At 39.6% G+C, this 16,432-nt stretch overlaps 1 protein-coding gene across 1 annotated transcript in view; it reads right to left on the minus strand.

Moving 5' to 3' along the window:
- Positions 1 to 8,040: 8,040 nt before the first annotated feature.
- Cldn1 (claudin 1) overlaps positions 8,041 to 16,432 on the minus strand; it is a 15,726-nt gene continuing 7,334 nt past the window's right edge. Inside the window, exons 2-4 of the mRNA XM_021209374.1 lie at positions 14,506 to 14,670; positions 12,383 to 12,467; positions 8,041 to 10,542 (exon numbers count right to left, since the gene is read on the minus strand). Of these exons, the coding sequence (XP_021065033.1) occupies positions 10,380 to 10,542; positions 12,383 to 12,467; positions 14,506 to 14,670 (413 nt within the window). The 3' untranslated portion in view covers positions 8,041 to 10,379. The remainder of the gene's footprint in view (positions 10,543 to 12,382; positions 12,468 to 14,505; positions 14,671 to 16,432) is intronic.

Consider the following 16,432-nt stretch of genomic DNA (forward strand, 5'->3'; position numbering starts at 1 on the left):
GTTCTATTCCATTGTCTCACTCTACCCTCTGTGGAAGACTCTGAGAAGTTAGTGCTTTTTTGAAGTATTACATATTCCTTGGTGCTTTCTCTTTGCTCTTCTTCTTCCATTGAATAAAGAAATAGAGTTAGAGCTTATTTATTTGTTTGTTTTGCTTGTGAGCCTAACCAAAGATCATATATGGGAAAGACCTAGGCCTGCTACACATATGTAACAGATGTGCAACTTGGTCTTTGTGTGGAACCCCTCACACCTGGAGCAGGGGTTGTCTCTAACTTTGTTGCCTGTCTTTGGACCCCTTTTGTTGCCTGGTCTATGGCTCAATAGGAGTAGATCTAGTCCTGCTGCAACTTGGCATGCCTTGCGTGATGGTTGAGATTGGTGGTAAGACTTCCCTTCTCTGAGGAGAAAAGGATAGAGGTGGGGAGAGTGCAGGGGAGAGGGAGGGACAGAGTGGAGAGGAGAGAGGGGAAGCTGGGATCTGGATGTAAAGTAAATGAATTAATTAAAAAAAAAAAAGACATAGTGTAAAGGTAGAGTAGCCTTCTCTAAGCAGCTACAAGGATGAGAGCCATAAACCAAGCATGACAAAGTGAAAGATGGAAGGTGGCCAAGCTTTGATGTTATGATGCCATTCTGATCTCATCATCCCTGTATTAGCTCGTCTGGATCACCTGACAAGGTGGAAAAGCCAATCTCTACTTGGTTAGTTCTGCATGCTTTCATGTGAGATAGCCAGGATGTGAACAACTTACATTACTATTTACCGGAGGATCTAGACAGACTGCTCACAGCTTCATGGTGCGGTCCTGCTGGTGTCAGCTGTGACTTTCTGTTGGGAGGCATACCTACTCAACAGCTAGAGTGAAAGCACCTGGCAATTTCAGCCTAATTCCTAACGTTGTGGACATCCTATAAACTATAACTCCCTAGGTTGTCTCCAGGATGCACAGGGATGATTACCAGTCCTTACTTCCAAATCTCGTCTCACATGTCTGCCTAGCCCATGTTGTTTAGTCAGAGTCTGTGGTCCAAACCTGGACTTGAGCCAGTTTTAGTATGGGTTATAAACTAAGGACTCTTTTTATACTTTAAATCAGTGGTTTTCAACCTTCCTTATGCTGTGACCCTTTAGTACAGTTCCTTATGTTGTGTTGACCCCCAACCATTCCTTTTGTTGCTACTTCATGACTGTAATTTTGCTACTGTTATGAATCATAATGTAAATATCTGTCTATGTTTTCCAATTGACAGAGTTGTTTGATCCCCCCCCCCGGAAAGGGGTTGTGACCCACAGGTTGAGAACCACTGATTTAAATGGTTATTAAAACAAACAAATAAACAAAAGAACAATATGTGAGGCCTATAAGACCTGCAATATTATATTATGTCTATTTATAGTAAACGAATCCTCCAACCAACCAAACAAACAAACAAAGCCAATGCTTGGGAAGGCTCTTACTCCGTCTTCTGCCTTTTTTCATACACATTCACAACAGTCTTTATCTTTGCTTCCCCCAAATACCTTGATAAACATACATAGTTTCTGTCATATTAAATTATTAAATCAGTTTTAAAAGTTAGAGTTAGTCTAAAGCAAAACAAGGTCCACATCTGGGGTAAGTCTATCTTAAACACATCAGTATCTTCAAGTAACTTCTTAGGAGAAAAATGGGCTAAAAACCTGGAAATAAAGAAAAGTTGGATTCAATAATGGGCAATAGAGTTTAAATTTCTGCCCTCTTGAGTTTTTAACCTAGTGACAGATGCTCATCAACTTAAGTGTCTCAAGATCAGTGAAGATTTTCAGTTTGATGAGTTCTATGAAACTGAGGTTTAATTTCTGTTTCCTCCTGAAAACTCTCTCTCTCTCTTTTAGCTCTTGGGACTTTTGTCTTAGGCTTCACATTACTTCAATGTATAGTATAAATCACAGACTGAACATGCACAAAATTAATCTTCCGACTTTCTCTTCAACACCCACTCCTCCACAGCACTCTCTCTACTACTGCAGATGTTCCATATCAATTGCACAACTGCCAAGTTTGGAAGTCATTACTTTAAAATTTCACGACACATATCCAGTAAATCAGCCATATCTCTTGGGGTTACTTTAGTATATTGTCAAGATTCTAACCCCTTCTTCCTTCTATCTGTAACTGACCCAAGCCACATTCCCCATGGATAATTGTAACCACCTTCAGCCTGGACTCACTGAGGCTATCTTGACTTGTATTATTTTCAACAGAACAAGAAAAATGGTGCATTTGATTATTTAATGTATGTTGCCTTTCATTTCTTCTTCACACAACCTAACACTCAGTGTCTTTCCATTTGAATTCAAATGAAAGGTGAAGCCCTTAGAATGTCTCCTATATCCTCTGCAGTCTTGATTGAGCTTCTTATTTTCACTTCACCTCCTCAGCACCCCTGGCTTAATCCAGTTGAGCTACCCTGACCACTACTTTCTCTAGAATATTCTATAGCATGATTCTACTCTAGGACATGTGTGCATACTGTATTTAGAATGTTGTTTCCTATGAGACAATGACTGGATTTCCTTGTTTGTCTTCTTTAAATGATTTCTTAGAGGCTGATAGAATAGCTCATTTGGGTAAGGTATCTGAATTTGATTGTCAAGTTCCTGATCAGCAACTGCTACAAGGTGTCTGTAATGGTTATTCCTGGTTGTCAACCTGACTACATCTGGGGTGAACTACAATTCAAAAATGGAGGGCACATCTGTGATCCAGACCTTGAGGCTGGAAGATACAGGCTTTGAATCCAGATCTTGACATGTGATGACACAAGCTTTTCATCTGGATCTTGAGGCATGGTGACTATGAAAATGTTAGGCCCACACATGATTGTACATGCCTTTAGTCCCAGAAGACAAAGGCAAGCAGATCTCTGAGTTCAAGGCCAGTCTAGGATACCCCAAGTTCCAAGTAAACAAAAGCTTAGGTCCAGGCAGGGTGGTACACACGTTTAATCTGGGCCATACCTCCTGCTGGAGGCCTATATAAGGACAATGGAAAGCCGGGCACTCGGGAGGCAGAGGCAGGCAGATTTCTGAGTTCGAGGCCAGCCTGGTCTACAAAGGTGAGGCCAGCCTGGTCTACAAAGTGAGTTCCAGGACAGCCAGGGCTATACAGAGAAACCCTGTCTTGAAAAACAAAAACAAAAAAACAAACAAACAAAAAATAAGGACAATGAAAAAGGAAAGGTTCGTTAAGCTGCTTGCACTTACTTGCCAGCACATCTGTTGGAGTCTAGCTCTTCAGGATTACAGGTGTCAGAGAAGATAATCTGAAACACCTAGCCTCATGGGACTAAGCAGCTATTAGACTCACGAACTTCCCATTCACAGCTGCCAACTGTTGAGTTAGTTAGACTGCAGATCATAAATTATTCCAATAGATTCTGTTAATGAATAGAGGTATTCCATGAGTTCTGTGACTCTAGAGAACCCTGACTAATATAGTATCTTTTCACTTTCATGTATAAACCATGGTATAAACCCCCAAATACATACATACATATATACATACATCATACATACATACATGCCACAGATGGACCTCGCTTTAGGTCCCCGATCTGTGTGGAACGGGTCTCTTGGTTGCAGGTGAGAGAGGATTCAGTGGCAGAGTGGGAGTGACAGACAATCCGACACAAGAGAGGGTGTAAGACTGAATGTATTGATTAAAATGAGCATCATATTATTAATACAGAACAAACAAGAAAAGCGGGGCAGGATACATCCACAGATACAATGACACAAAACAAAGGACAAAAGACCAGGGGGTGGGAACAGGCAGCTTGAGTAGGAAGCCAGGTGCAAGGCTAGTCAATAGTTAAACCCCACTGTCAGGGGTCCAGAGTAAATCCTTGATTATGCTGTTCCTTTGGGCATAGTGGAAGAACCTGTTTTGGGGGGGTTCTGCTAATGCAATACCACAAACCCCCTATTTCCTAGGCCTTGGTAAGCTTTGTCCTGAGCTTGGCTCTGGCCTTTGTGATGCTTAATCGGTTTCACCTGTCTTTACTAGAAGTGAATTAGAGTGTTAATGCATAGGTAATTCTGAGCTCCTGGCTTTAAGGAATTTTCAGGACTTTGGAACATTGGCTTTAAAGAATTTTTAGGACTTTGGAACACTAGTGGAAACTTCACCACTGAAGTAGGCGTGGCACATACATACACACATACATATATACATTTTTAAAAGCCTGGTTAGGTGTGGTGGTGGGAATGCTGCCTTTAATCTCAGCACTTTGGGTATAGAGGAAGGTGGAGCTCCATTAGTCTGAGGCCAGTTGTAGAGACTATAGTAATAATGAAAACAGGAAAAAAAAAAAAAAAAAAAAAAAAAAACCTGACAAACACCATGAAGTGGGTGGGGGCTCCTTGTGATGAGACTAGGAGACAGAAACTAGTCAGGTAGGGCAGGAATCTGAGTGCAACAGGGATGACAGAAGAAAGTCCTGGTATGTGGTTCCTTCTTATCACATCTCCTAAGTAAACACCCTGGCTGGAGGCTGTTCATGAGGATGTGGTGCCTTAACTGGAAACCTCATGGGGAGTCCAACTGGAAAGACCACTTCCCCATGCTTGGCCCTAGTTTCAGCCCCAGATTAGCAGCTCAACAGCATCCCATTTCCCAGGAACTGCTCCTATACACAGGGTCTCTGCCTTTTCACCCCTTCTTAAGTTGCCACCTACAAATCCGTAATCCTTTCTGAATCTCAGCCTCTATGGTCTGACTATTTAATTCTTTGGATTTAGAGACAAAACCTTTGAGCCCACAGACTCAGTGGACTTGTGTGATAGTGAGCATCTGGCATTATAATCCCAAGGCAAGTGAAAAGGACACTATTGAACTTATAGACATCCATCATCCCTGTATTATTTGGAGTAATGTATACTGTAAGTTAGATCATGTAAGAAATGATAGTTTTCAAACTTTAACTTTTTACCAGTGAGAGTGTTTTCTGTGTCTATGCGTGTATGTGTATGTCTGTCTGTCTGTCTGTATGTGTGTGTATGTATGTGTATGTATGAGTATATATGTTTGTGTGTATATGTGTGTTCTTTTTCTTTTTTGAGTGGGGAAGATTAAGGCAATAATTCACAGAAATGATAAAATATGTAAATTAAAACAGTAGAAATGCTATTCACTTAAAAAAACGAAGCAAGGCTAGTGTTTAAGGGCTTTCTTGAAAAAAACTACATAAGAATAAAGCAGGCTTCATATGTACTTATACTCGAGTACACATTGTTGTTAAATAGAAAGTTGATCTTCAGTACTGTATTTGCTTTGTATGAGTGACTGTGGGTATAAATGTAAAATAATGGAGACCAGCAAGGAAGGAGCCTGTGTACAAAGAAATACAGCAAATGGTTCTGTGGGCCTTTAATCCTTTAATCTCCTATATCAAACACAAGCAAAACCCAACACCAGAAAATTAAAAGGTGACCTTAGAGAAAGAATGAAAGGTAGAGGTGTAAACTACTAAGTCCCTACATGTGTATTTACACAGAATACTAGATTAGATTGGATTTAAGATTCTGAGCAGTCACTTGTCACATGGCAGCTGTTTTCCTCGGGATGACCAGGCCAGTTCAAATAGGACTCCTTCCTGAGAGCTCCTGGGCTACTGATTTGAAGAATCAAATCAGTGTTAGAAATTAGAAAGCCATGAAAGCTCCCAGGAGACTCTAAATTGCTTTTATTGAGAAGAGCTACTGTGGGGATTTATGGAGCAGTGGGTGGTGAACTTCCACACTCACGTGGCTATGAGGAGTGGGATGAGAGCTACACACGTGCTACCCGTCTCACTAGGCATATTCCATGCTACTCAAGCACCACACCAGGTCTAATTTATTTAAGACATTATTTAGGCTTCCTGTATTTAATGGAACTAGCCCCATAGTAGGGGTCCAGTAAATATTAATTAATTGAATCTCTATTTAGTTTCTGATTACCAATATCGGCTTCCTTGGGAAACTTGTCATTGGAAGTGAGATTTGCAGAGTGCCGCCATATGGAGGTCTGATCTCACCATATTATTCCCATGTAACCCGGGAGTCCCAGAATGCCTACCTTCAGAGTTTCTAATCATCTAAATAAAACAAATTTTTAAATGGTCATGTGGAAATGAAGTTGAGAAGGATGAGAAGGGAGAAATCTTTCGCATGCAAATAAAAATGGAGGTGAAATCCATAGTGAGATCATAATAGTATACTAACACCAGGCCAAACAACATGGGAGTTTCCCTCTGGATGTGGGAGTATGCTGGAATGCTAAATTAATTATGGGAAGGGAAGGATTAGTTGTGCAAGCCAAAGGACCCCAGATGTGGATGGGCTCCTGGAGGTAAGAATCTACAGGGGTGATTTGCAACCTGTTTTTTTTTTTTCCCTCAAGTTATTGGCATTTCATTTCTTCAAAGTTCATTAGCGTGTGCAAGCAAGACATTGGTGCTTTTGCTCAGTTTAAGGGGAATTTAAACTGATAGGGAAAAATTTTTTTCCATTCTCCATCATGGACCACCAGAGACTGCCCAGTAGATTGAAATGTCAGCTTACACCCATGATCATATTTAAAAATATAAAAATTACCCAGGGAGAGGCCATGAAGCTAGTCTCATTCACAGATACTTTAAGATAACAAGGGAACAATCTTATCACTTACATTCCTAAGAGGTAGCTTTCATGATATCTATCAAATAAATAAATAAATAAACTCCCAGACTATGTCTTTTACTCTTCGTTCATCATCTCTTGCCTTTCTTTGGATGATAAGAAAGAATTAAATATAATCTCTAGGTATTTATGTCATAACCCTAGAGAGAAGCCCCATTTGGGAATTATATATAGCTTTGTGAGAGGAGCAACACAAATGTATGAAATGTAGGCCAGGGTGAATAATGGTGAGTGCAAGAGATAGAAACAGGTTACTTAGTTTAGGGCAAAGACTAATGAAACAGTTCATTCTTGTCCTTGATCAGAAGGTGGAAATGATCTCTATCGTGTGTGGGCTGCAGGCCACAGATGTCAGCACATAGCTTTGGTTTCTGCACTGTGCTCCTATTATCTCTCTTCTCTGAAATGAGCTCTTCTTCCTGGAGGCTACACATGAGGGTGTGACTGAAACCGCAGTCCAGATGCTAGTTCCTCCTGGAGAACAGCTTTGGAACTGAATTTTAACCTACTCAAAACCTAAATGCTTTTAGGATCTTGAGACTTAGAGCAAGACTTGAGTCTTAGAGTCCACTAAGGATGGGTATAATGACTTTGTTGAGGTCCATTAAGGGAAAGTTATTGCTTCCTGTTCAAAAGACCAGAATCTCTCTCTGGGCCAGGGTGGAGACATGGCATTCGGATCTGCTCCGAAGATTAGAGCATTATACCCCATTGTCACCTCCCTTAAAAGTTAATCCAATTGGGACAAGCAGTCACCTTGCCTAGAGACCACCCCTCAGGGAAGATGATTCACTTACGGGCATGCAATAGAGATGGGAGGAATAATTATTCCTTCAATGAGTGCCTGTACTTAGCCTCAGCAACACCTCCCCTGTGTAGGAGCTTATGGGGGCTGCAACATAGAGCACTGGTGTGGTCTGCCCACTTTTCTGACTCAGTCTATAGCACTCTGGGATTTGTCACTCTTTCTCTGAAGCCCCCATCCTCTTTGGCAGTGCAGCTGCTAATCGGTCATGTGACTGCTTGCTGACCTCCATCATTGACTTATCCTGTCTGCTTCCTTAAAGGCTTAGTCCTACTCCTTCTCCTCCTCCCTCTTCCTGGCAAATGTAAAGATTTGCAGCTTGTTTGCTAACTGTTTTCCATACAAACAAACAAATTCTCTCTTAGTCTGTTTCTAGATTATTTTACTAATGAGACTAAGACCCCCAAGAGGGAACCCCAATTTCCCCAGTAACCTAGTGAGCAGGACCCTATCTCATGTATTCCCCTCTTGCATACATTAACAGCCTTGAACTCCATGATTAGGAAACAGTCCACGAAGCTCTTTCTTTTTAATTAAAAAAACAATTTATTGAAAAAGAGTAGTGCTTTGTACAAATTCCCATTGCAGCCCCCAGATATCAACTGATCTCTTTCGAGCTTTGGTAGCAGGGTATAAAAATATCAAAACCAGGTAGTTCTGACATAAGATTTCTATGGGATTATTTTGGAATATATAGATTTGTGTAGTTTTGCAAGTATCATTTCTATGAATTTACATTACATATTAAGCACAGTAACTGTGGCAAAACATCTTTGCATGATCACTTTACACATACAAATACGGTAAAACTTACATAGTACAAATTCACATAAGACTCCATTCTTTCTATAACTTCTTCCATGTGGTTTTATCATGAATTCTTAACCTCTCCTAGAACAGTCAGCTTCCACTTAACTTTGAAAGTATCCCTTCACAAAGAGCACTTCATATGCCTTTAGAGTATACATACACTTTCGCCATTACATTTGCTTAGTAACAAAAGTACCAGGGTGTAACAGTGGGAGGGGCTCATGCCTAACAGTTGTAGGGCTAAGGAAGAAGGATCTTTGAGTGACATAGAATCTCTTGGCCAGTTTGGACCATAGGCTGAAACACTGACTCCCAACCAAAAGCCTTAAAGACTTAAGATCAGTTTAACTTAGTAAGCTTTAGGAACTCCTCATTTGAGAGAGTTCTTAAGGAATGAAACACACTTAACATTTTTCTCTTTCCAGTTGTTTGAAAAAATAAACACGAAACCCATTAATTTATAGATTAACATGTTTTCCAATATAAAACCATGTAGGCCTGTGTCTCTTGACTCATGCGACACAGGCAGGACAGGAGTTAATGAACCCGTTGTCTAGATGTAGCAATACATGTAGGGCAACCAAGTGCCTTTGCTCAAGCTCAGTAATTAAGTGATAGCGCCAAGATGCAAATCCAGGTCTACCAATGGCAATGGCAACACCCTTTGTGTTACAAAACCTTGCTCTGCTGAAGGGCCTTTCCTATGGATGAGAATATTAAGAGCACTGGTCAAAACGAAACAGCACCAACAAGAGGCTGTGCACAGCTGGATGGGAGGAAATCAACTCATGACAAAGAGATACTGAACAGTGTTGAAGGCATGTGCGTAGATCTTATTCAGTGACTTCAAAACTGCTAATTGAGCAAGGAAAAACACTACTTAGGCATATTTCATGTTCAAAGAATGAGAGTCATATCAACTAATTAATACTCGCATTACCTCTACCAGCTGCTTAAGTATAATTATCTCAATTTGACAGATGGGAAAACGAGGTATAAAGATTGTAAATTGTCCACGGCTACCTAGGGAATATTTGTCACTAGATTACCACTCTGGCAAGTCTAGCAGTTTGTGCAGATAAACAGACCACACCTATCTGAAAAGAGCTAAACTGTCAGATAATTATATGTGGGGAAACTAGACAGCTGAGGGGAGGGGGAAGAGGAGAAGTGCAGTTTGCAGGATCTGGGATGGAAAATAAGTACCTAAAAAATGCAGGCAATGAAACTGTTTCAACAACAGGGTTAGCAGCATAGCCACTCAGGGAAACAAATATTTTTAAAGCAAACAAGATAACTCCAGACCAAAGTGCAAAGACCGTCCAGAAAGGTCATCAGAAAAACATCATCTGTCTAGGACGTTGGTCCCCACAGCTGAGAAACAGGAGGACTATGGGATTCTTACTGGTTTTTAGCTTCAAAATGTTTGCTCAAAATTCATTATTAGATTCGGGAGTTAGAATCAAACCTCAGAATAACAGTCTGAAAAAAAAAATTAAATATTTTGATGTAAAGAAGACACATGGGAAGAAAAGAACACAGTCTGAGTTCGTAAGGAAGTCTGGTCTTATGGCAAAGTTACTAAATGCTGATCAAAGAAGTGATATTTGACTGATCACATATGTTCATAGGGAAAAAAGAATAATACCTCAAAAAGCCTTATTTAATCAATACAGAATTGTGTATATTTTAGAGTCATTTAAAGTATGTTGGTACAGTATGAGGAGAAGAAGGGATTGTTAACTGTCTATTTTTAATAGAAAATATGCATCTGTACATATGTATACACATGTAAGGAGCACCTTATCCCCATTTGAGTGTGATTTCTCAGGGGGAAGCAGCATTTCAAAGGCAAAAGGCTTCCCTCCTGTACTCAGGAAAGATGACCGGTAAGGCACACCCAAGCCCCGCATAGCCATGGGGATGTATAAAAATATGCTTCCTTTTGTTCTACCACAGTTCAGATAACCATCATCAAAAGTCTAAGACTTTCATGTCAATCCTAGTTTCAATGTCCATTTTGCTTTTGCTCCAGGAGGATCTCTTCCTTTGCTTCTGTCACACATAATCTTTCCCACTAGAAGGTGTTGGCTTGGGATAAGGCCGTGGTGTTGGGTAAGAGGTTGTTTTCCGGGGACAGGAGCAGGAAAGTAGGGCACCTCCCAGGAGGCAGAGGGAGGCAGCGGCCCAGCCAGTAAAGAGGGCCTGGCCAAATTCATACCTGAAAGAAAAGACAGCAACAGGCTGCTATGAGGACCATTGGCAAGAGAAAAAAAATTATATATATCCCACAATTCTTCATTAGCTATAGATGTTTGTGAGCACATATATAAAATAATGTTTACATTGTAATTATTGATAATTTGTAACAGCACATTGGTAATAGGACATGCAATATACCAGTTTAATTACACAAATATTTCCAAAGACCTTTCCAAGCAAAGGAGGCTTGGAAAGGATGTGTAGGCACTTGAGAAATGAGGACCAGGCCAGAGTCCTAGGCTGCCACTTACAAAGTCAGCTACCATCAAATAGTAATCGTTTCTGTAACAAGAATGGTTACCCATCCATGAACATAGTTAAAATAAAATATAAAAATCTATCTTTTGAAAGTCAGATATCTGCATATCACAGGGCTGACTCCCACCTTCCTGGGATGAGGAGTCTGTGACTGACCATAGACATCAAACAGAGAAAATGGCTGTACAAGTCCCAGGGCTTGAGTCCAGACTCAGGCTCAGCAGCTGCAGTTCTGAACTGGCAGCATTGCCTCTCAGCTATAGTTTCCTCTCTTGGAAGCAGATTGTCCCACTCGCTTCCCTGGAGGGTGTTCAGGGCAATGTGCCACCCTATGATGACAAGGACACAGAGCCTGGCAATTTATAAAATGCTTACTCATGCACTCCTAATATTACTCTGCTGAAAATGTGGCCCACTGGACCTCCAGCAGTTTCTGTCTCTACATTATACATCTTACAGGATGGGTGAGACTACAGCAACTACTGCAGCCTATGTTCTTCTGTATGTGGGTGACTGTATAAAAAGGCACACACTTATCTCTGCAAACACTGGGATTTTTCATTCATTCAGCCTAGCACTCACAAACAGTAATTATGTCTTAACATTCTAGCTTTGAATGTAGTTATTAAGCTTTAAAGATGGGAAGACGATGAGACAGTAAGTCTTGTTGCTGATCAAAGAGCATTGTTACCTGACAGTTCAGACTCAGGTCCTGAACTTGTAAAACTTGAACTGTTAAGAAAGGTTACCTTTGTCAAGTCCATTTTATGGTTGTAATGGAAGACAATTTATTTACTTATTTATTTATATATGTATGTATGTATGTATTTATTTTTGTTTTTTGGGACAGGAAGACAAAATTTTAAAGTGACTTATAAGTGTACTAGAAAGATACCTCATAGCTGGGCGTGGTGGCTCACGCCTTTAATCCCAGCACTTGGGAGGCAGAGGCAAGCGGATTTCTGAGTTCGAGGCCAGCCTGATCTACAGAGTGAGGTCCGGGACAGCCAAGGCTACACAGAGAAACCCTGTCTCAAAAACCCAAAAACAAACAAACAAACAAAAGATACATCATAGTTTCATGTGGAAATTATGGGGAATGAAGCACTGTTTGTTAACCACTATGGTGGTAAAAGTTTTTTTAATAACTCATGAACCTGTATTTTAATTCTGAACAATCATGGGTATTAGATATAGAAACATCAGGATACAGTCCAGGAAGAAGATGTCCAGCACATTAGTATTTTTGTTCATATTGGGGGAATAAATAAAAGAAGATATGACAAATTGTTGGCTAGAATCCAGATAAGAACATTTCTCCTTTGAAGTGCATTTTGTCATCAGTACTGGCTGTTAAAGCAATTATCCAATTCATTTTAACATGAGTCACAGGTCATTTAAATTGTTTGCAAGTGTGACATGAATTTCTATACAATTCTTGAAAGCAAATCTGAGAAACTAAGGCCCTGGCAGGAGTCTGCCAAACACAAAGGGGTTGTTTTTTTCAGAGAATGAACTATTTTATGCATGACTAGAATTACCTGGCATTGATGGGGGTCAAGGGGTCGTAGAACTCTTGAACAATTCTGTTTCCATACCATGCTGTGGCCACTAATGTCGCCAGACCTACAGAAATTCAAAGCAAGGTCATTAATCACTATGGGACACTGAGCACAAAAACACAGACTATTAAACCTAATTGTATTCTATAAGAATTGAATCTCATCAACAGTGCTGACATTTTATTTTATTATTATGGAAATCAATTTGACTTAGATATGATTTATGCCAACCGTTCTGCAAGGAATTACAAAGATATTAGATTGAAGTTGGGTCTAGATTATGAGGTTTATGACATCTTATTTATTTATAGTCCAAGGCCACTGGCACAAATACTGCTACTCAGAAAGAGTCGGATAGATCCATCTTATTCAAAATCTATGTCAATGGATTGCAGTACTGTAATTTTGTGTATGAAACTATTTTTGAAAAACAAAATGTTCATATCAGCAGAGAACTGCTTACAAAGTGTAAGATAAAAATCTTCCTGCATTCTTCTTGAAAAACCCAAAATCAATTTTTACTTTCTTGTCAAGCAGCAAAAACCAGAGCTAGTTAACTAACACAGGGAGTAGAGCATTCAGATTCCTCCTTCCCCAGGTCTAAGGCAACCCCTAACAATGGGATCATCTGCTGAGGTGACACTCTGGGTTGACTTATGCAATGGAACTCAATTGTACATGGTATTTTTGTATTCAGTAATGAAAGGGAATGAGTTGGTCATCATCACTCATTCAACATCTCTCCAATGTCTAAATTATAACACTTATTTTTATCCTTAGAGATGTTTGTCAAAACATTCAAACTTTCAAGTAGAAAAGAAGATAAGAGCAAGACGTTTCTTGTACAATATAGTGACTACAGAGTCCTTAATAATGCTAGAAAGCAGCCAGGTAATGCTGGCACACATTTTTAATCCCAGCACTTGGGAGGCAGAGACAGGCAGATCTCTGCTAGTTTGAATTAAGTCTGGAATACAGAGTGAGTTTTAGGATGTTCTGGGCTACATAGAGAAACCATGTCTTAAAACAACCCCCCCCCAAAAAAAATAAATGAAAAGAAAATAAAGAAAAAATGCTGGAGAGTGGATATAAAGTGTTATTTCCAAAAATGAGTATATGACAAAAACATACATTAATCATTCTAATTTTATATATATTTCGAAATACCACAATTTATATAATAAATGTTCAGAAAACTGACAAATCCAAAACAAATAACTTCTTTTATTTCTTTTATATTACTTGATGGTACATAAAATCATTCTAGTTGACCATGCAAATTGATTATACATATGCTCTTGAACTGGATACCCAGACTTCTGAAACCATACCAGAATGAACGAGGATACATATATGCTTATGGTACTTATGAGAGTCATGGGGATGGGTGTGGTCTGATACTACAGCCTTTGATGTAATCTTTGGAATGTGTCTTCTCTGCAACACCTAGTCTACTTTGTCAGGAGCTTTCAAATCCTTTTCCGTACTGTGGTCTTCCTTAGCTCAGCTAGCTTTATCTCCTACCTTGTTAATATTCCCAGTGTACCCAGGCTGATCCATGGGTACATAGTGCTTACTGTGAAATTAGCTCTGTCCATCTACAGTGTTCCCCCCTTCCAGCTTTCTCCACTAGGTACAATCCCATCTTTCCCAATCCAATTCCATTCACATATTATGTATATTTTCTTGAGGCTGGCCTTGAACTCCACATTTCCCTGTACTCATCTTATGCTAGGATTACAGCCATGCACCATCACAACCAAATAGCATTTTCTGAATCACATCAAATTGGTTCAGACTCTTTGGCTAAGTATCAAAATATCTTCTGAATCTGAATAGACTGGGCCAAGAAACTAGTAGGCACTTGAGTCCTTCATGGTTGTATTTGATAGAAGTATACAGAGGTCAAATTTCCACCGGTTCTTACTGAGAAGATGAAAGCAAACTGAATATAAGGCTCATGTCTTCAGATGGTAGAGTATTTTTTAAAGTTTCAGATTCAGTGAATAGAATATAAATCAAAGAAACTAAAAGTTAGAAATTTAGATTTCAAACTACACTACTTTGAGGAAAGTAGATAAAGGAGGAGGAGCCTCTCTTACCTGAAATTAAAAATATTATGCCCCCAATGACAGCCATCCACATCTTCTGCACCTCATCATCTTCCAGGCACCTCATGCACTTCATGCCAATGGTGGACACAAAGATTGCGATCAGCCCCAGCAGGATGCCAATTACCATCAAGGCTCGGGTTGCCTGCAAAGTACCTGGTGAGAAACATTTAGGACATGTAAACACCATGCCTAGAGTAGTCACAGCAGAGTGGTGGGAGATGAAATATATTATTGTATTTTGGGGGGAAAGGGATAAAAGTGAACAAGGTGCCCAAAGCAAAGTGAACTCTAGTGACATTTCTGCTCTGTTGCTAGGAGGACACAAACTGAGAGTCAAGGATGACTGGTACTTTAGTTATGAAGTCCAAAATGAACCAGAAAGTTATTAATGAATCAGTTGAATAGGTCTCACTGAACTGAATATGTAATCATTACCATTGGGTATTTAGAGTCTGAACTAACAGTCATATATATCATTGTAACTCATTGGCTTAAAATACTATTTAGTACTAGTCACTAGCTTTAGACTACAGTCTCTAGGCTTCAGAAACAAGTGACTACGGACAAGCAAATGAGGTTTTCAGGGGTGATCATGGCTAGATAAGCAGTATTGTATCCCTAGTTACACGAAGTTGAGTTGGGGAAGGGTACAACCTTCTAGATTTTGATGTTAAGGCAAAATTTAAGAAGATAACTTAGAACATAGCAGTAGATTCATAGGAGATGATATTATTAGTTTTTAAAACCACAAAAGCATCACACTACATAATGTTGGGGATAACCCCAACTCACATTTCTAAGGTTTCTGCAAATTTTCTAAAGGCTTCTTTCTTATCTTTGTTGTGTTAAATTATCACCAGAGACAGGATAAGATTTGAGAGACTGTGTCAGTGTGTTTCCTAAAGAACTAAAGTCAACATTATGTTATAACAATAGTGTGTGTGTGTGTGTGTGTGTGTGTGTGTGTGTGTGTGTGTGTGTATGCTGGGACCCTACTTAGAAGATGTTAAAATGGAAATTTTTGTATGGAAACATTTATACTGCAAGCTATTAGGATCTTGAGAAAATTACCTACTATTCTCTTCAACCATGTTTATATTTTGTAAAATATAAGGGACAACATCTCTGTCCAGGGAATTAGAACAGTTTGCTCCTTTCTGGTCTTTAGGAATGACAAGATGATGATCTTCCCAGTACTTAGTGGGTACACAGGGTTGGTCTCACATGTTCAAGGTTGAGACGTTAAGTTACCAATCTTAATTCAAAACAAACTTCTCTGGAATGCCATTATATTTTAACTTACAGCCATCTCTACCCTCATTACAGTCCATGACAGAATCACACTATGTCTTTCTAAACAGTATCAGGTGTATTTTCACAGCATTCCATGATATTTGGAAGCAATTGTTACTCTTTCATCAAAATACTAAACGGTACACTCTCGTTCTCTTTTGCCATAATCTTGTGCTTATAAGTGTGCAACAAGCATATGCACACCTGTCTTGCACACTCATCACAGGGTTCCTAGGTAAGGAAGGAACTACAGGATCAGAGCCATGTTCCATGGCCCATGGCTTTACTAAGAACGGAAGCTGCTCATGTGACCATTAGAAAACTTTCCTTGGAGTCACAAACCATGCTGTGGTTTAAAGAGGAAAGTCCCGAGGACTCCCAGTTAAGGTGAACACTTCCTTCTGAGTTATCAGCAGTATTTCGAAGGGTAGGTGTTATTTCTTAGGAAAATAAACAACTAAATAATTATGTTTTGCTTAGATAGAAACCATTTTGTAAAGATGCTGCAGGCAATGATAGCATCTATGTGCCTGGAGGGGAGGGTGACCATTCTCGCCTATTTGCTAAGGATGCTTCATATTTAAAGTGAAAAGTCGAGCACCCCCCCATATATATATATATA

Source organism: Mus pahari, chromosome 12, assembly GCF_900095145.1.
Source record: "Mus pahari chromosome 12, PAHARI_EIJ_v1.1, whole genome shotgun sequence".
Taxonomy (NCBI): domain Eukaryota; kingdom Metazoa; phylum Chordata; class Mammalia; order Rodentia; family Muridae; genus Mus; species Mus pahari.